This window comes from Furipterus horrens, unplaced genomic scaffold (genome assembly GCF_987537825.1).
Source record: "Furipterus horrens unplaced genomic scaffold, mFurHor1.1.pri manual_scaffold_5, whole genome shotgun sequence".
Classification (NCBI taxonomy): Eukaryota; Metazoa; Chordata; class Mammalia; order Chiroptera; family Furipteridae; genus Furipterus; species Furipterus horrens.
This window is the reverse complement of record NW_028327175.1, coordinates 121,669,568-121,688,611: the sequence shown is the minus strand read 5'-3', so window position 1 is coordinate 121,688,611 and position 19,044 is coordinate 121,669,568. Positions and strand designations below refer to the sequence as shown.

General features: G+C 50.9%; 1 protein-coding gene across 4 annotated transcripts; it reads right to left on the bottom strand.

Annotated features, from left to right (window-relative positions):
* Positions 1–598: 598 nt before the first annotated feature.
* SEZ6L2 (seizure related 6 homolog like 2) lies at positions 599–18,516 on the bottom strand. 4 transcript variants are annotated; one of them, XM_090277566.1, is made up of 18 exons: positions 17,938–18,515; positions 16,903–17,034; positions 15,905–16,204; positions 15,414–15,553; positions 14,948–15,149; positions 10,767–10,952; positions 9,928–10,096; positions 9,137–9,300; positions 7,319–7,519; positions 6,730–6,868; positions 5,732–5,928; positions 5,401–5,595; positions 2,947–3,138; positions 2,672–2,863; positions 2,136–2,174; positions 1,837–1,954; positions 1,627–1,723; positions 599–1,165 (listed from the first exon to the last, which is right to left on the bottom strand). In XM_090277566.1, the coding sequence occupies exons 1-18, from the start codon at positions 18,014–18,016 to the stop codon at positions 1,136–1,138; spliced, it is 2,772 nt and encodes a 923-aa protein (XP_090133692.1). In that variant the 5' UTR covers positions 18,017–18,515; the 3' UTR covers positions 599–1,135. The 4 variants fall into 4 exon arrangements, with proteins under 4 accessions (XP_090133692.1, XP_090133694.1, XP_090133695.1 ...); XM_090277568.1 differs by having other exon boundaries at positions 15,905–16,084; positions 17,938–18,514; XM_090277569.1 differs by lacking the exon at positions 5,401–5,595 and having other exon boundaries at positions 17,938–18,516.
* Positions 18,517–19,044: the final 528 nt, after the last annotated feature.

Below are 19,044 nucleotides of genomic sequence, written 5' to 3'. Positions count from 1 at the left end.
TAATTTGAGACTCTTTAGACAAACAGCCTATAGATTTCTTGCACTGTTCAAAATTACAGGCTACAAAACAAGGTCATTGTTTAACAAATGCTGTAAATGGGACCAATACTTAATAGACCTTAACAACAGATATGCTTAAATGTCAAAAAGATGGGGTGGGGGGAAGATAGTGTACTTAGAAGGATAACAAATTCTCTAGAGGGTAAACTGGCTATGAAACAAATAGCTCTTTGTCTACTGTCAAACAGTGAGGTAGGAGAGGGGGCCACATCAGCTACCTCTGACTAACAGAGCCTAGAGACATCAAGCCCGGGTGGAGAGATAGCTGAGCCCTGGAGGGGGCTTGTCCCAAGAGACATCAAGCCCGGGTGGAGAGATAGCTGAGGCCTGGAGGGGGCTTGTCCCAGTCGGTCCTCCACAAAGGCTGACTGACCCTAAAGCCCGTTTTTTTGACTCCTTGACAGTGCCCTGAGCCTAGTCTTAGATTTCCATCTTTTTTTCCCAAATTGTTCCCCTTTCCCTAGCTCTCGCTCCAGAGAAGCCACCGTTGCCGTCTCCAACGCTCAGTGACCCACCTTCCCACACCCCACCAGCCCAGTTACAAATGGTGATTTTCTGTTTATTGCTCAAAAACAAAAATCCAGAAGCAAAGGTGGAGAGAGATTGTGGGTTGGGGAGATAGCAGGAAGGGGATAGGGGCCTTGTCCCAGCTCTCCCCTTCATCCTTCTTCTGACCCTCCAAGGCCCAGGGGTTAGGCCAGAGCCAGATCATCTGGGAAGGGCAGAGCCTTCATGGCCAAGGCAACAGTAGCGCTCAGGGGCAGTCCCTATGGGCTAGCCTGGACTGGAGGGCCCAGGAGTTTCAGGAGAGCTGAGTTCCCATGCCAGGGTCCAAAGCCAGTAGGGGGTGCTGGGGTAGGCCCCTTGTTTGGCAACTGAGAAGAGGAAGTTTTGGGTGGTGGGATGCTGGTTTATTTACTGTAGGGTCTCCAGGGCCATCAGATCCCCACCGTGGGACTGGGAGACTATTTACACAGCAGGGAAGAAAGGAGCCAGAGACCAGGTCCTGTACTCTTGCCTGCCCAGAATGAGGAAGGGAGGGGCGTCTTGGGTCCTGCAGCCTTAGTCTTGGGATTCAGATGGAAACTTCATACTCCCGTGTATCCTGGAGACAGAGAGGTGGGATCAGTTGCTGGAGTGGGAAGAAGGTGGAGGAGGCAGAAAAACAAGAGAGGCCACAGGAAGGGGAAAGACCCCTGATTTTTAAAGTAACAGTGATTTGGAGGCTGTGGGGTGGGAATGGGCCTGAATCTGGCCAATGGATGTTTGGTTCATCCTACAGTGTGTTAAAATCACATTAACAAATCTGAATTTCTGGATTGTCTTGAACATCTGGCAGTTGGGCCTGTTTCCACTATGGACTAGATGGGACACCGATACTCCAATTAACCAAAGTCCTCACCACTCCCTAGTGTTCACACCTGACTTGCTTTGTTTATTGACGTGGCCTTTGTAGGCAGCTGAGTTTGAAATTCCCAAGATAGATATTACGGAGACCTTGAGAGAAGGTTATAGAGTCCTGGGGGAGCTGAGAGATGTGACATTCCAGGGGGAGGGGAGGCTCACCCCAGCTTCATACAGTGGATTGCTGAAGTCTGACTCCACAGTGATGGGGCTGTAGGAATGGGAGCCTGAGAAGCCGAAAAGGGATTTTCCCTGCAGCCTGGGAAATGAAGGAGATAGAGAGGTGAGCCCCCAACTCCCCCTCACTCAGGCTTCTGCACCAGGCAGGCAGGATGTTGGCCCTGACCATAGCTCCCTAAGTATGGTACTTACTTGGTGTAGTATATGTAAACACCACTGCCGAGGACAATGACCAAGCCTAGGGGCAGCAGGATGGCCAAGGCAAGGTTCCCGCTCTCCAGCTGCTGTGTTGGGTCTGTGGTCTGGGTCACTAGAGGGAGGAGGAAGGGCCATTGAGCTGGGGCTTGGCTGAGCCCTGAGCTCTCCCAGCCTCCTGCCCTGGGCCCTGAACCCTGGGTCTCACCCCTCCGGGGCCTGGCTTTCTGCCCCCAGCCTCTGCCTTGCCCTCCCGACTCAGCCAGGCCTGGGTCTCCACCTGTGCCCTCACTGACCTTCCAGTTTTCGGTTGTCCTGGAGCTCCTCATAGGCCACTGCAGGGAGAGGAGGGGGAGGGGACGGGGTCTGAGCCAGGGAGGGAAGGAGGCTGGCTAGAGGACCGGGAGCCCAGTGGGGCTGGGCCGGACAGCCTGGTTCTCTCTGCCCTCTGCTCAACCTAGACTTTATCTTTCCTTGGGTGGGGGTGGGGGAGGCGGAGTCAGGACAGGGCCTTTTTCCTCCTCTGTTCCTAACTCTGGGCAGTCTAAACCATCCAGGTCTACAGTATTTTCAAAAACAGGAAAACTTAAGACCTATTCAGAAGGTAAAAGACTTCCAAACCAAAGCCCCTTCTATTATATCCTTCAGTATAGTTTTATGACCTCAAACTTCCCCAGGACTTCTGTATGTACCCATGCGGACAAGAGCTCACAGGAGGTGAATGGGGAGCTCAGCAGGGTTACCACTGGTCTCAAATTTGCTACCTGACTTTCTCAGGCCTGTCACTCCCCAAACACTGCTATGAGCCCTCCAGCCCTGTCTGCCCAGGCACCTTTGCAGAGTGGGGGTTGGCTGGTCCACTGTGAGGGGTGGCCGGGAACACAGGTGATGGTGACCTCGCCGATGAGCTCAAAGCCTTCATAGCAGAAGAAGCGCAGAGACTCGCCTGCCTGGTAGTGATGCTTGTATAATGTCTGATAGCCATTCTCTGGCACCCCAGGATTCAGGCACGGCTCGTACTTCACTGTAGGAAACATGTCAGTCACATGCCAGCTGCACTCCTAAGCAAGCCACCCAACCATCCTCTTCAGGTATCCCCAGACTCACAGGCGCACTTGGGGACCCGGTCGCTCCACTTGGGAGTGCCTGTGTCTCGACTGTAGCAAGTGAGTACAGCCGCCCCCTCCAGGCTGTAGCCCGGTAGACAGCGGTACTGGACATGGGAGCCAACAGGGAAGCCAGCATCCGAAGTGGTACGGTGCCCGTTGGTGATCTCGCCAGGGTCGGCACAAGTCATGACTGTTGGCAAGAGGGCAAGGTCATGGGGAGCTATAGTCTTAAAAGGTTTCCCAGCCCTGGCTGGTGTGGCTCAGTGGATTGAGCGCTGGCCTGCAAAACAAAGGGTTGCCTGTTCGATTCTCAGTCAGGGCAATGCGGGCCAGGTCCCCAGCTGAGGGTGCACAAGAGGCAACCACACATTGATGCTTCTCTCCTTCCCTTCCCCTCTCTCTAAAAATAAATTTAAAAAATATTTTTAAAAAATTTCCCAGAAGCTTAGGGCTGGGAGAAACCTAAACCCCCTACTTCCCATTATTTCCTCAGAAAGAATGGAGCAGGAGTTGGAAAAACTTAAAATTCAATGCATTTTATATTTCTGACTTCTTTGGGGAAACAGTAACTGGGGCAACCCAGGTCCCCACCCTAGGATAAAATTTTAAATATATAACCACTGTACTGAGTGTATTGGCTAAATCCCAGCAGTCAACCCTTCATGACAGACCATTGGCGAAACAGCAGCTCTCCTCTTTAGAGGGGCCCAGCTATCCTGCCCCCCACCCCCCCATTCTATCATTCTCAGCCTATTCTACTCACTAATAGTGCCTGCTGAGCCGGGCCCCTGCAGATGTTTGAGTTTACAACCTTGTGGAAGAGTCACAATCATAGCCATTTCTTGTATATAGGCTGATGCAAAGCATCCTGTTAAATGTTTTGTTTTTTAATATTTTACTTATCCATTTCTAGAGAAAGGAGAGGGGAGGGAGAGAGGGAGAGAAACATCAATTGATTGCCTCTCTCATGCACCCAACCAAGAACCTGGCCCAAAACCCAGGCCTGACCCGAAATCAAACCAGTGACCCCTCGGTTTGCAGGGCAACGCCCAACTCACTGAACTGCACCAGTCAGAACCCTGCTAAATATTTTATAAATACAATATGTACTCTGATGATTCTCAGAGGTCAATGTTACTATCATCTGCCTTGGGAGCCAGGGCTCAGGGCATTCAAATGACTGGCACACAGTCACTTAGGGCGTAGCAGAACTGAAACCACTCAGGGTCACAGCTAGGGAGCACTGGGCTGGGATTCAGAGGTTTAGGTCTCAGCTCAGCTTCAGGCTCAATGTGCCTCCTTGGGCAGATTCCCTCCCTAGCCTGGGTCAGGCCCAATCCCCTTTGAACTCCGCCTCCATCCTTTTCTGTCCTGTCTGGGTTCCAGACTGGACATCCTATGAGTCCTTCCACAAATGGGAAGCTGTTTCAACTGTAAAGTTTTCCCTGTGTCTGACCCAGATCTGGCTTCCTGAAACTTATGCTCATTGGCCCCACCATTGTCCCCAGGGACCAGGTAGAAAACCTACAATCCCCTAATCTTGTAATAGGCTTTCCAAAATTGGGGAAAGTGACAAGATGCCACCCCTTTTTGCTCTTCTGGAAGAGAAAAACTACCAGCTCCTTTAAATGTCACCTTTTCTGTGAAATCTGCCACCTCCCTGGGACAAGTAACCCACCCCTCTCCCCACAGCCCTTCTTCATACTTAATAGCCGCTACAACTTACTGTTAACACGCACCAGGCACTGTGTGAAAAACTTTTCATTTGCTCTTCACAACCCCCTATTCCTACTTCACGGATGAGGAAGCCGAGGCTCAGAGATATTAGGTATTTGTGGTTACCATTCAGTAATATCCTGAGTTGTTTAACTATCTGTTCTACTCCCAGCCTGTGAACTCCGTCAGGGAAGGGAGGGACCCCAATCCCTCTGCATAAACCCTGCCCCAACCCAGAATGGGGCTTCAATGACTGCCTAGGCCCTAGCACAGTGACTCCCTGTAATGTCGAGGGTTGGGGACTGAGAGACAGGTGCAGGACCTAGAACAGGAAAAGCACAACCATGCCTTGACGGGCCAGGGCCAGGCAGGGGTAGAGCTCAGGACGGAACAGCGGCGGGGCCACTAAAAGATGAGGCAGAATCTAGAGGAACCGGGGTCAGAGCCCAGAGCAGTACAAGAGAGTGGGATGCAGCCCGCAGAAGATGAGCGTGAGATCCAGAGGGAACAGTTTCAGGGCACCGAGGATCAAATGAGTGGTACCAAAAAGGCATAGGGGCAGGGCCTGAGGAAGATCCGGGCAGAACCCAGAGAGAACGGACAGAACCGGGACAGGACGGGCGGGGACAAAGGACGGAGGCGGGGTGAGTGAAATGGGCGGGGCCCAGGCGGAGTGGTGAGACCCAGAAGGGCAGGGACGGAGCTATGAGAGGACGGGGGCGGGTCCCGGGCTCACTCTTTTGGCAGGCCGGCGGTGCTGCGCTCCAGGACAAGTCCCACTGGCAGGTGAGAATGTCGGAGCCGAGCAGCTCGTAGCCAGGTTCGCACTGGTAAGTAAGCACAGTGCCCCGGATCAGGTCCCCGTGGGAAGCCGTCCTCCAGCCCCACTCCGGAGGTGGAAGTTCAGGGCACGTGTCGTTCCTGGGGACCTCTACAGGGTAGAGACAGCGAGTTTAGAGGCTGTCCTGCGACTCAGGGCGCCCTTCCAGCCTCGAGGGGCCTCGCTCCTACCGAGATCTCTGGCCTGCCCGAACCCTGTCCATCTTGGGGCCCTAAGACCTCGGTACCTTTGAAGTGCAGCACGAAACCCTGGCCCAGGCCCGGGTTTGGGGGCCCAGGCGGTGCCTGGAACTGCAGCGTGAGGTCGGGACCAGAGGAGAGGAGGCGGCGACGTGGTTGAGGTCCCCGCAGCTGGGCCAGGACTCGGGCGCTGGGACCGTCCCCGTCGAACAGAGTCAGCATGTCCCCTTCGCGCACGTTCAAGCTGCAGGGAGTAGGACCACGTACAGGGGCTGGACTACAATCCGGTTCTGCTCAATCCCTAACTCAGTTTATTAATACTCTGCCTGCTCTCCAGCCCCACCCCACAGTCCCCTACCCGGTATGCCCCGCCTCAGTTTTGACCCATTATGGGCTTCTCTATGCTAGTCTCTCCAGTTCCGCTTGCTCAGTGGCTCCCCTCAGTTCCTGATTCCCAATCCCCAACCCTGCTTACTACTAACTCCTCCCACTCTCCATCACCAGGTGATGCACAGCCTAGCTCAACGCCAGCTCTGACCAGTCACAAACCATGATCACTACCATCCTGCCCAACTCGAGATCCCACCAGAGGACCTGCTTTTGGCCCACTTCTGGTTCTGTTCAGTCACGTGACCACCTCATACCAAATCAGCTCATTGTATTCTCCCCACACCCACTTTATGTTTTGTTGATGCTGCCACAGCCTGGGCCTGGGACCCTGGAGATCTGCTTCCGGGAGGCCTCAGAAACAGCCAGAGTGGGAGACGTTAGACCAGAGCCCCCTTTTCACAATAGCTCCTGAGGAAGCTACATTATCCCATTTACTTGTCCTAGGCTGCCTGGCTAATTAGTGATTTGTACCTAGGTCTACCTGACAACCCACACCTCCATCCTGAACCTTTAGTCACCTCTTCCATTAGACCATATATTCACCAAATGTTGTGTAGATGCAGGAACCAGCCAGGCTCAGAATGCAGGCTAGTGTGTTGTTATACCACTCTGCTGAGCCCATACCCACTGCGCCCTCTGTAGCACCCAAACATACATCTCAACTTGGAGCAAGATGCGCTTCTCTTCCTGGACATGTAGGCCCCACACACAGTCCTGGCCGGGGCTGTAGCTCTGGGGCCAATCCGGAGAGAGCACCACGCCAGCTGGCTCTGACAGCTCCCCTCCACACATGGCTAAGGTAGAAAGGGTGTCAGATTCAGGACCCAGGTGAGCATGCAGTCTCCATTTCACCCCAGTCCTCACCACTCCCAATTGTCTGCACCAAGGCCACTTCACACATTTCCTATTATCTATCACCCACCCGTTTCTTGCCTCACCTAGTCCTGTGTGTCCAACCTCCAGCCCCGCTCTTACTTAACCCCACTACTCTCCACCCAATCCACAACTTGCCCAACTTCACTTCTAGCTCTTGGAGACATTTGGGTTGTGATCCCTGAAATCTGTAACAAGCCCGCTAATTATTTAGCTAAGAAAACTTAGTTTCTAAAAGGGACAGGGATTTACCCAAGGTCTGGGTTTATTAAGTTTGGCTATCCAGGTCTCCTGTGAATGTCCTTCCTAGGATCTCCAGCTCAGGGGCTAGTCTGTAGACTGAAGGATTACTGGAGATATGGAAGGCTTACCCTTGCAGGCTGGCTCTGTGTCATTCCAGTGGGGTTCTGTGGGATCCACACATTCAATGGCATTGGGGGGGCCAGGGGGCTCCAAGGCATATCCTGGGAGGCATGAGAAGGTAGCCAGTGCCCCTGGGCGGTACTCAGGGTCTGTGGTAGTGACGTTGCCATGTGCCAGGAAGGGAGCGAAGCAGCGATCTTCCTCAAAGGCTAAAGAGGAGTCAATCACGCAAATTAAGCATTCGGACAGGCCTCAAGTGGTTTCAAACTGGGGGACTTAGGCTGAATTCAAGTGTTGTTTGGCCACTCAGGAAGCTGTTTAAAACTGAATGCCTTTGGACTTAGCTTTCACTCTCCAGTTTCCCCCAAACCCTAACACTCCTCATTCAAGTTCATGTTACCTCCCCAGCCTCTGAAGGGAAGCCCCTAGGCTAGTCAAATCCCAGTCATCATTCTGCAGATGAGGAAACAGGTCCACAGGCAAAAAGCCACTTGCCCCATGTCACGCAGTAGGGCAGTGGCAAAACCTCATCTGAAACACAGGTTGCTTGATTCCCAGCAAGAAACACTCGGCCTGGAAACCACAAAGGAGGGGTGGGGGTATGCATGCCTTTGGAGCACTGGCTGTGTAGGTGTGTTCTCTCCTCAAAAATACCAGTTGGATTCTGATAATCCCTGATTATCCATGTTGTAGCTAGAATCTAAAAGTGCAGCGATCGCAAAAGCTACTCAGCTTTGACTTTGGACTAAGTCAGCAAAAATCAACATTTGTAGAGCATTTTTGCATCCCCCTCCCCCGAGCTTAGCTTCAAAACTATCTGTGAGGTAAGACTTGGGTGCCTATAATACAGAACAGGGATCTGAAGCTCATGAGGCATCAGTGGCCCACAGCTATGGAGGCAGGCCTCAAACCTAGGAATTCTCTTTGCACTCTCAGAATATAGCGTGGAATTTATTTTTGAGATTCACTGTTACTCAACCTAATAAGGTGTCATGTCCAAATCCTACACATTCATTAGGGCCCGGAGCCAATTCTCTGCTCCAGTCACACTGGCATTCTCTATTTCCCAAGCAGGCCTTTCTCTACCTCTACCATTGCTCACACTGTTCCTTTCACTCAAAATGCTAATTCTCAATCTCTCTCTTTTAAAATTCTCTCTATCCTGTCAGGACCAGCTCAAATGGCTCTTTTCCCCGGATCACTGACCTCCTTGTTTCTTCCTGTCCAGCATCTAGTCCCCCTTCTTCTGGTAGGTAACAACACTACTATTTTAATTTTGGCACACATGCCTCCCACAATTCCAGTCCATGAGGTTCATTCGGGGCCAAATAGGGGTGGCTGCATGATGTGAATCTGCCAATAATAACACCACCTGCCCCTAGCCACAGTGATACGACCTAAGCCAGGCCAATGAGAATACTTCCTGGCATTTTTTGCTGACACTCTTAGGAAAGTGGTATGCTTTCTCTCTTTCTCATAGAGTTACTAAGTTGGTAGTGTGTTAGTCTGGAATTGCTTAATACACCACAGACTGAGAGTGTCTGGGAATGAAGCCAAGATGGAGAAAAGAACTGAGAGGTTAAGGTAGCTGTCTCTTGGTTGTGTACCTGGATCCAGCCATATATGAGGCTTAAATAGAAAAGGTCACCTCATAGAATTAGAAGGGGTCCATACAAAGGGAACCTTGTAGTTTTGGGGTGGGAAGGCAAGTCAGGTTTTAGGAATCCGAACACAGAGATGAGCAGGGTTAGAGCATGTGCTTGTGACCACATGCGGACCTCAAGAAGAGGAGGTGCTAGGGTTGGGGCCGAGAGGAGGGCAGTTACCTTCAAATCGGAGGCTTAGCAGCAGGGGATTGGCAGGTGTCTCTGAGAGCAGCTCCACATAGAGGGACTGGGCATCACTGATGAGACCTCGCTCTGGGACATCATCCATGTCGGAGTCATAGATCACTGGGGATAGCGGACTGCCCCCTGAGCGTACCATCAGCCTGGGATGAACAGAAAGGTGGCCAGGAGCTCAATTTCCCCTCAGAAGCTGCCTCAACTCTTGCCTGCACTTCTTATTTTCATAGCTGTTATTTTCAAACATTAATTATATGTCATGTATTTTTCTAAACCTTTACATATTTTATCTTGTTTAATGTTTACAAGAACCCTTGAGTCAGATACTATTATTATTACTCCTCATTTTATAAATGAGGAAATTGAGGCACAGAAATTAACCTACCTAACTTCACATAGCAACTACTGGCAGAGCTGGGATACCAGTTTGTTAGTTAAAGAATGATAATGATGAAAATGCAAGCACATTTCTGGTGCTCACTGTGTGCTAGGCACCATTCTGAGCACTTTACATATCTTAATGCATTTGTCCTCATAGAAACCTTGAGAGAGAGGCATTTATTATCTCCATTCTACAGATGAAGAAACTGAGGCATAGAGAGGTTAAGAGATTCATCTAAGTTTACGTAGCTATACCGCCTAAGAAAAAGAATGACTAACATGTGTTTGACACGGATCCCAACTGGGGTCCACCCAAGGTCTATCTGATCCCCCACTGTAGCCTCCCTATTTCTCTGTGCTGGGGACTTCTGATCCAAGGCTCAGAACCTCACCGGTCATTGTCCTCATCCAGTGAGACTCTCTCAAAGTGCAGGTGCAGCCGGCGTCCCTCAGCTGCTTCAATGACCCAGCGGCAGGTGAGGTTGGGCCCTGCAGCTCCCCCAGGCTCAGGTGACACAATGCGGCCCAGTGTAGCATTGTGGATGGTGCCACCACAGGATGCTGTGGGCAGAGGAGGGGCAGGTTAAGGTGACTTTTCCCCCATCTTCAGAGCTGTTGCATCCATACCTTTGACTGGGACCTGGCCTCAGCATGGCCTCTGTCCTACATGCTCACCCCAGGGAACAGGACATCTTTCAGGCTACCATCGAGGTAGGGACCCAGATCTGGAACAGGAAAGCCCAAGTGGATACCCCTAGGATGGAGATTCCACTGAAGAGAAGATTTCCCAGATGTGTACATGCTGGGATAGAGAATTATTGGGGATTGACCCCCCCCCCCAGTTGAAGCCCTCAGATGGAAAATCTTCAGGTTGGGATCCCCAGGATGAAGACTCCTTGGGATAGAGACACTTCAAAGGTTTGAGACCGCCCAACAATGGTTTCCTCTAAGATGAAGAGTCTCCAAAAGAAGGGACCTCCAGAATGGCGATTCCAAATATGGAAACTTTCCATGTGGGACATTATCAGATAGAGATCCCCCCACAATGGAGGTTCTAAGGATAGAGAGACCCTCAGTGTAAAGAGCTCCAAATGGAGGCCCCAGGATAGCAACTCTTCAGGGTCAAAACCCCTTCAAGATGGGTGTTCCATAAAGATGGAAACCCCCAACATAGGGCCCTTCCTAGGGCTCCTAGGACAGAAGTCCTCTCCTACTGTGGCAGGAGACTCACCTATGCAGCTGGGGGGCTCACCGCTCCAGGCTGGCCGGGTGCTATTGAGGCAGATGAGGGTCTCATCACCCTGAAGCTGGTAGCCTGAGTCACAGTGGAAGGTGGCAGTGCCCCCAGGGTGCAGGTCTGTCACACTCACATCCCCATGGGCCAGCCGGGGAGGGAAGCCACAACTCAGGAGGTATGCTGGAGCAGAGAGGGGAGGGGGAAGGGGAACTCATTTTCCCATGCCACTCTCTCTCACTAGTCCCCCAGCACTTCCTCCCCCTTACCAGGACCCCTGGGGGTACAAACTGGCCCCATACTGGAGTCCTCACATGGGCACATTGTCTCATGAAGAGGTCATTTCAGCATCCCCCATCTCCCCTAATCTTTGTAATCTATGCACTTTAGCTCCCATTTTAGAGATTAGGTACCTGAGATTCAAAGAAATTCTGGATCCTAGCACTCATTTGCTATGTGACCTCAGGCAAATCAATTGACTGAACCCCATTTAGCTCTAATAAAAACAAATAACATTTTCAGAGCTGTTCAGCTTACAAACTGAATTCACACTGTGATTTTGAGGTAGTCAGAGAAACACTGTGACCTATTTTCCAGGTGCAGAAAAGGAGGCTCCAAGTTTTTAAGTGCCTCAGAGCATTTTCTCCCCTCTGTACCCATAGCAGACTCTCTTTCACTGAAATATACTATGGTTTTATACCCTCAGCTTTCATCCACAGGAACTAAATGAAGCTCCTTTAGGAACATGACTATTTTATCATTAAAGGCCTTAATACTCACTGCTTTCTAAATGAATGCCCCAGTGTAGGTGAAGTGCTTTGCTTTCATTTAGGAACTGTTTTATTTTCTCCTTTCTTGCTTGAGAACTGTATAATCTCTCTTTTTGCACTGGCTGTTAGGAAGCTCAGAACCTGATTAAGCCTTTTCCCTAGCAACAAAAGTCTGTCTATTCATATTTTGCTTTCTCAATTTTAATAAGCATTACCTGGTACCAACTTTTTTTTACTTGTTCTATTTAATTTTATTGCTTGAATTCTTTTTTGAAAGCCTCCTGAAATTCTTGTGGAATCATATGGGATAAAACAAATAAATAGAAACTGACTTGGCAGTAAATGATGGATTCTGAACTTGATCCTGACAGAGCTCTGTGTGTCTATTTCAGACCAGGAAGAGTTCATCAAGAAGGGCTTCTTGGAAGAAATACACCAAAGCTGGGTCTTGTAGGTGGGGCAGACTATAGTTAGCAAAAGGCTTGGGAGATAACAACTTGCCTAAGCCTTTGTGTTTTCTAACTCTCTAGCCCTCAATGATTCTGTAAGAGACCTGGTCGCTCCCTATATTTAAAATTCAACAAGAATTTCCTTGGCAGGGTCCCAGGAAGAAAGATGAAAAGACCCAGGCCTGTCTTTTTGGGAATCTACAGTCTACTGAGATAGACAGACATAAAAACAACTTTCTAGAGCACACTGATTTTAATAATGTTAGTCCCTGTGATGGCTCTCCATGACCAGCAGAATTGAGTCTGAATGCTTTAGACTGACATTCAAGCTCCATAGCTGGGTCCTATCCACCATAGCCACCTCCATTTCTCATCACCTATATGTCCCATATATACTACACAATGTAGTTTTGTGACTTCTTATGGTTTTATCTTCATGTCTTTTCAGGCTCCCCTTACCCGCAAGGCCTTCTCCTGCTCTTTCTCATCTTTCAAGGAGTAACTTAAGTGCTACCTCTTCCAGGAAGTCTTCCTGATCCCTCCTCTTTCCAGTAGAGTTAGTTGCTCTCTTGCCTATACACAGTCCCACAAATATAATTTTATGATCACATTAACCACTGTCTAGTGCCATTAAGAGACTAAGCCAAGCCTTATTTATTTTGTCTCCTATGAGCCTGGCCTAGCTGATCAATTGATGCTGCCAAGAGGCAGTGTGGAACAGTGCAAAGAGTACTGGATTTGGAGACGGGCAGATCTGAGAAGGCGACTTCAACTCTGGGCTTCTAACCTATAAATGGCAATAATAATCCCTGTCAATTAGGACTGGCCTTAAAGTGAAACAAACATACAAACATGCAAAGTACCCAGCATATAAAAAGTGCTCAGAAAATGTTAATCGCCTGCCTCTCACCAGCCTCAATTAATGAATGACTGGGAGTCAGGGACTCAGGATTCTGACTTCTGACTCTGCAATGAATTTGCAGGTGACTGAACAATCCACATAATCTTGAGTCTTTTTCTTCCTCTCAGAGGTGGAGTTGACAATGGCCACCTCCAGGGCTGCTATGAGAAGCAAATGAAACAACAGTTGCTGGACTTGGGGTGAGCGGTGATGGAGCCTCTGGCCCATCAGAGAAGCTAACAAGGCCACTCTGGACCAGAGGCCCCAGCTAGGGCAGATTTGGAAGGGCTTAAACAGGGCTTTGGTCCCAAAGGTGCCTGGAGAGGCTGTAAAGCAGGCAAGACCGAGGCAGGTAATGAAGGGCAATTTATGAAATAGCTCTGTTTCCCCTAAATGTTCTACTTAACCTAGAGTCCTATTTCCAATGCCCTAGGGAAGTAGCTGCTTAAAGGAGGCAGCAGGGGGGCATTCTGTAATATCTGTAGTTCCCACCTTTGCCCTGGGCCCTCAAGGCATGCCCTCATTTCCCTGTATATGGCCCTGACCATATATGTTCCTCAGTTCACTGGTCTCTCTACAAATAGGCCTGAATAGGCCTGGTGCTGGGTGCCTCCACCTTGTACATATGAGTCCCTGGAGCAGGTCCCCAGTGGAAGCCTCAGGAAGGGCTGGGGAGGTTATGAAGAAGGGATATAAGTTGTGTGTGTCCTGGGAAAGAAATCTGGGGTAAGCAAAGCTAATAAGGAGTGAGGCAAGGCCATGAGGTGATATGAAAGGGACATTGGCTCAACACAGTTTCCTCTGAGGCGCATAGGGAGGCATTTTGGAGAGGTAGCAGTGTCTAGAATGGGAAAGCAGGCTGAGCCCCTGGCCCCATGCACACATGTGTGCTAGAACACATACTTGCATTGTGGGGAGGTTCCCTATACGCACAGCCAAGTGTGGATATACACATGTGTAGGTTGTCCATGGGTGAATGCTCATGAATGCAGTCATGTACAGATATATCCCACTTCCCTGCCCCTAGAAGTCATCAGGATCTTTCTAGGTCACAAATCTGAGGCTGTCACTATCCTGCTTTGAACATTTCAAAATATTCCCCCTTCCCTTGCAGGAAAAGAGTCTGAACTCCTTACTGAAGCTGATAAGGCCTTTCATGATCCAAATCCAACTTACCTCCTGGTCTGGTCTCTTAGCCTACTTCCCCCCCTCCCTCTTTCTGTGCTTTTACTATAATAGCAATGACTGACATTTTTGAGCTCTGCCTGTGTACCAGATGCTATTTTAAGCACTTAATATGTATTAACTCATTTGCTCATCCTAATAATACCACTAGGTAAGTATTATAATCCCCATTTTTCAGATGAGTCAAGGAGGCACAGAAAGGTTAAGTAACTTGTTTCAGATCACACAGCTAGGATAACTCTATCTGCTATGCTGAATTAACGCAACTCTTCAAGGGGCTTACATTTTTCTCCTCTCTGGGTCTTGGAATGTGTTTTTTCATCTATCTAAACATCTGCCTTCCTCTTTTGCTCCCTCCCACCCTTTCCCTAGCTAATTCACCTTTTAGGTCTCAGCTTAGTTATCATCTCCTCCAAGAAGGTATCTCTATATTCTTTAGGAGAAATTTAGGTCACTTTGATATTTGCTCCTTCTGCCTATATTCCTCCATCATAGGGATATGAGTCCTTAGATCATTATATTATAATCACCCTGATTACTTGTCCATCTCCCTATCTAGATTCTGAGGTCCTTGTCAGATTTACATGTGGCTTGTTCATTCCTGTCCCCGAGGCTAACACAGGGCCAGTATGAAGAGAACACTAGATAAACATTTGTTGAGTGAACAGATGAATTGTCACTTGGATGAGTGTACACTCAGACACAGGTCTGTAAGTGTGTAAAATAAGTGTGCACAGGTCTCCTCTGAGGGTTCTGTCCCCAGCGTGCTGGTCAGGAGGAAAAGTCCCTGATTTGCCCTGTGCTTGGAAGATGTCACTGTGCCAGTGTGCCAGTGTGGCCCCTGCCCTTCCACCAGCACCCTGGACTCCTCACCCTGATAGTGGATCCTGAAGCCACCACCCCTTGGAACCCGAGGGCTCTGGAAGTGCAGGAGCAGCCGATTGGTTGGGCTCCGAAGGACCTGTCCTTCTCCCAGCATGGAGGAGTTGGCCAGGAGTCGGGGGGCCAGGCCCGGGGCACCCCCACCAGCCAGCACCAAGAGTTCCTCCTCCCGAGAGAGGTTCAGCATCTGCACCTAAAGAAGTCAGACCCAGACCCACCAGGGCAAGTCAGCCAAAGTGGGAAACCCCCAAAGTCCCCCACCCCTTGCTTTCCTTTTCCCTTTTTGTGACATTGGCCAAGTTGTAGAACTCCAGGAGTCTTCTCGAATATCAGAAAACAGGCTCATTCAAGCTAAAAACAGGTTGTCTGGCTCTCACATCAAACCTGTGCCCACCCCAGGACCCAAAGGAAAGGGCTTGCAGGTTTCAGTCATATTTGTCTGCTTAAGTCCACTTACCTGGATCTCAATGCCATAACCAGGGTAGACATGGATGCTGTATGTGCAGTCCAGGGGTCCCAAGGTGTGGCTGGTGCTGCTCCCCAAATCTGGAGACTCCACATGCCCTTCACCCTCGGAGATGTTGTTATTACACAGAACTAAAAAGATAATAAATGGCTAAGGTTGAATGAAGACTTGTGTTCTTACCCTTCCAGCCAAACAACTCTGGGGGTTCTCATCTGCCTTTTTCCCCACACCCCCTCCCCACCATTTTTATCCAAAACTCCCTCTCCAACCTGTGCCTGTCACTCCCTTCTCCAACTGCAACATGGATAAGACATATAAAGGTACATAGTATGGGTATATAAATGCTGGCCTTTGTTATTAAGCAGAAGCTCCTCTTCTACCTGTACCCAGACCCCTTCTTTCACACCTTCCCTGCAGCCTCTCAGACCCATCCATATCCTACTCCTCTTGAACACGGTCCCATTCCTTTTCAGTTGCCGCACCTGGGCTGGTCACCGTGGTGGTGACAGTCGTTGTGGTGATGATGGTGGTCGTGGTCTCCTCCTCTCCTCCCTCAGGCCTGAGGGGCGGGCTTGGGGAGGCGGGGCCGGAAAGGGGCGGGGCAGTAGTTCCTGGGGGCGGGGTCAGCAGCTCCGGCGCGGTGGGGCCAGCCCGCCTACTCCCTTTAGGGGTTACGGCAGTTGTCAGAGGCCCTGTCCCTGACTCAGTGGCCCGTGGCAGGGAGGGCGATGCAAGAGTCTGGCTGGCTGGAGGGGTGGCTAGCGTGGGGTCTGGATCAGTTCCTGGGACAGTGCAAGACAAATCAGAGCACAGGAAGAGCTAATTGGTGGGCCTTGGGTACGGAGTAGCGCTGAGAGAAGTTGGGGGCTCCCCACTGAACCAAAAGACCTTCCCCACAATGTACAAACCCTCCACCTCTACTTTCCTTACCCGAACTCCCCACTTCTCCCAAGGCTCCAAAGCCTGACGCCTCCCTTCTCTTCCCCTCTCCTCCTCTGAATCAGGCCCTTCCACTCTGACTGTCCCTCTTCTTGAGCCTCACTCTCTGCCACCCTATTCAGATTTGGTTCCTCTTGGCTACCCCTTTCTGTCTCCTCTGTGTGGTTCTCTTTTACTCTCTCTGGAACTCTCCATCTCTCTGATTAGTATTCTTATCACTCTTATTTTACGATTCTGGATTTACTAATTCCTGTATCTCTCTCTCTCTCTCTCTCTCTCTCTCACACACACACACACACACACACACACACTATTTTTCTGAATCTGGTTCTCTGAGTTTCCATCTGTCTCTTTCTTTGATCGTCTGTTTGTCTGTCCGATTGTCTCTTGATTATTCTGACTCTTTCTCTGTCTATGCCCAGTTTTGACTAATCATCTCCCTCTACCTCCTTCTGAATTTTACTGGCCTAGCTCCCCATCTCCCTGAGTTAATGTCTCTCCTTCTGCCTCTATGTCATTCCTGCCACTCTGGGAGCCTCACCCGGCAGGTAGCCTATCTCTGGGCCCCTCCTCAGCAGGGCCCCATGGAGCAGCTCAGCCAAGGCCTCTGAGGCCACTGTGGGGGTCTCACTTCCAGGCTCCAGCGGTGCCTCCTCCTCTTTCATGGGCAGACCTAAGAGATAAAGTTGTAAGAGCCCTTCCCCTTCCCCACATTCCTAGATTCACCAGAAAGATCTTTTCCAGAATTATTCTCCCTCCTCACCTGAGCTTGCAGGAGCTCATAGGGTTCCAGGCTGAACTAAGAACCAAGATGGGAGGAGAGGCTCCCAGATGCTCCTCACAATCCTATACCTTCCTCTCCCCTTTCCCCTCAAGCCGTGTAAGCCTTCAGTGAGCACCTTGGCTGTAACGGACAGTGGACAGTGCCAGCAGGGTGGAAACTGGGGAATGGTGCTACCTTCATTTTCACCTCAGTGGTCTCCTGGTCTCTGCAGAGTGTCTGACAGCACCTGCCAGCCCTTTCCTCCGCAGTGCCCAGCTTTCTCTCTGGATTTCTGTCTCTGCAGTGTGGTGTTCTCTCTCTCTCTCTCTCTGGTCTCTCCCTGGAATCTGGCTGAGAGTGTGGCGGTGGTGTGGGGGGGGGGCGGCAGTGGCAGAAAGGGGAACTGACTCTGGTCTCTGAGCAGTGCTTCTGTTCATCTGCCTTTGTCCATACATCCAAGAGCAGTTGTGTGTGTAGTGACTGGCATCCCTCCCAGCATCTCCATCTCCTACTCAAGTACTCTGCATGTTCTGCCGCCTCCACAGACAAACCCCCAGCTTTCCCAGCCTTCCTTCCTGGATTTAACCCTTGAGAACCTGCTAAAAGCTACCCTCACTCATTTCCCCACTTCCTCTATAGTGCGGTTAAGGGGTCCAGGTACAAGCTAGAAAGCCCTGGCTTGCCCCTTCCCATCAGTTGTGCCCCTCCCTTTCCCTGGGAGCTTGGAAAGCCAAGGGTTTTTGGGAAAGGGAGGGTAAAGGGCCCCCCTGGAAGCCTTCATGGGCCCCACCCCCCATGATCCCATGTCCTTACCCTGAATCCAGGGGCAGCTCAGCAGAATTAGGAACAGCAGCTGGGGAGGCCGTGGGTGTTGGGCCTTGGGAGTCCCCATGGCGACTCACACTTATCTTTTCTGCGTCTCTTAAATAATCTAGCTGTCACCTTCCTTCCGTCTCCTTCTATCTTTCCCTTTAATTTTTTTTCCTGCTAGCAGTTAGCAAGGAAGACAATTTCTTGGCCTCTCGGGATGGAGGGGCAGAATTGGGCTGGGAGGTCGCCTGGAGCCCACCCCTTTTTGCCCAATCTCCTCGGTTCTCTGCTCCGGAATCTGTGGGTGAGGGGGCGCGGCTCCGGCTGCAGGGGGTGGAGCCGAGAGGGTCGAGGGAGCCAAAGGAGCCAGGTCTCCTGTGTTACCCTCTTGCTCCGGTGCCTGGGTCTACCAAGGTGGGATCCAGCTGAGGAAAGGCAAGACAGCTTCCGGGGACCTGAGGTGGGGTGGCTGAGCGGGAAAATCCCTACTGGGCTCTAGAGGGGCTTGGCGGGGATGAAGGGGGTTGCGGAACCTAGAGAGCTGAAGCTCGGGCACTAGAGCTGCGGGAGGGAGAAGCTGAGAAAGGTGTCGAGCTCACGTCAGATCCTGGGGACGGACGAAGGGAGTGGCCTGGGATTTATTGGGGGGCGGGAGGGAGGAGAAGGAAGTGCAGATGGAAGAAGGAGGGACCATATGAGCCAGGACCATAATCCTCACTCCCGCAGCCCCTAAGGGAGGCAAAGGAAACACTCTGGTCCCAGCAGTAATTACGGCCGCCTCTCCCCGCTGTTACAGCAACATCTGGAATCTGAATCTCCCCTTCCCAGTGTGTCGATGGACGGCACAGCTGGGTTCGCGCCTGCTCAGCCCCTAATATGCCCCTGTCTGTATCCAGAACCTCCTGTGGGACTTCTTCCTTTTTACAGAAGTTCATGTGTAATGGGCTTTCTCCTGCTCTAGGAGGATGTCAAGTTTCTACGCTTGTGGCGTTTCAACTTCGATTTTTTATTTCTGATCTCTCTCACAACGCCTCTGAAGCGCCCTTTTCAGCACCACCGGCGCGCGGACAGCTCTTCCCAGCCCCGCCCGTGTGGGCTCCGCCCCCGGCG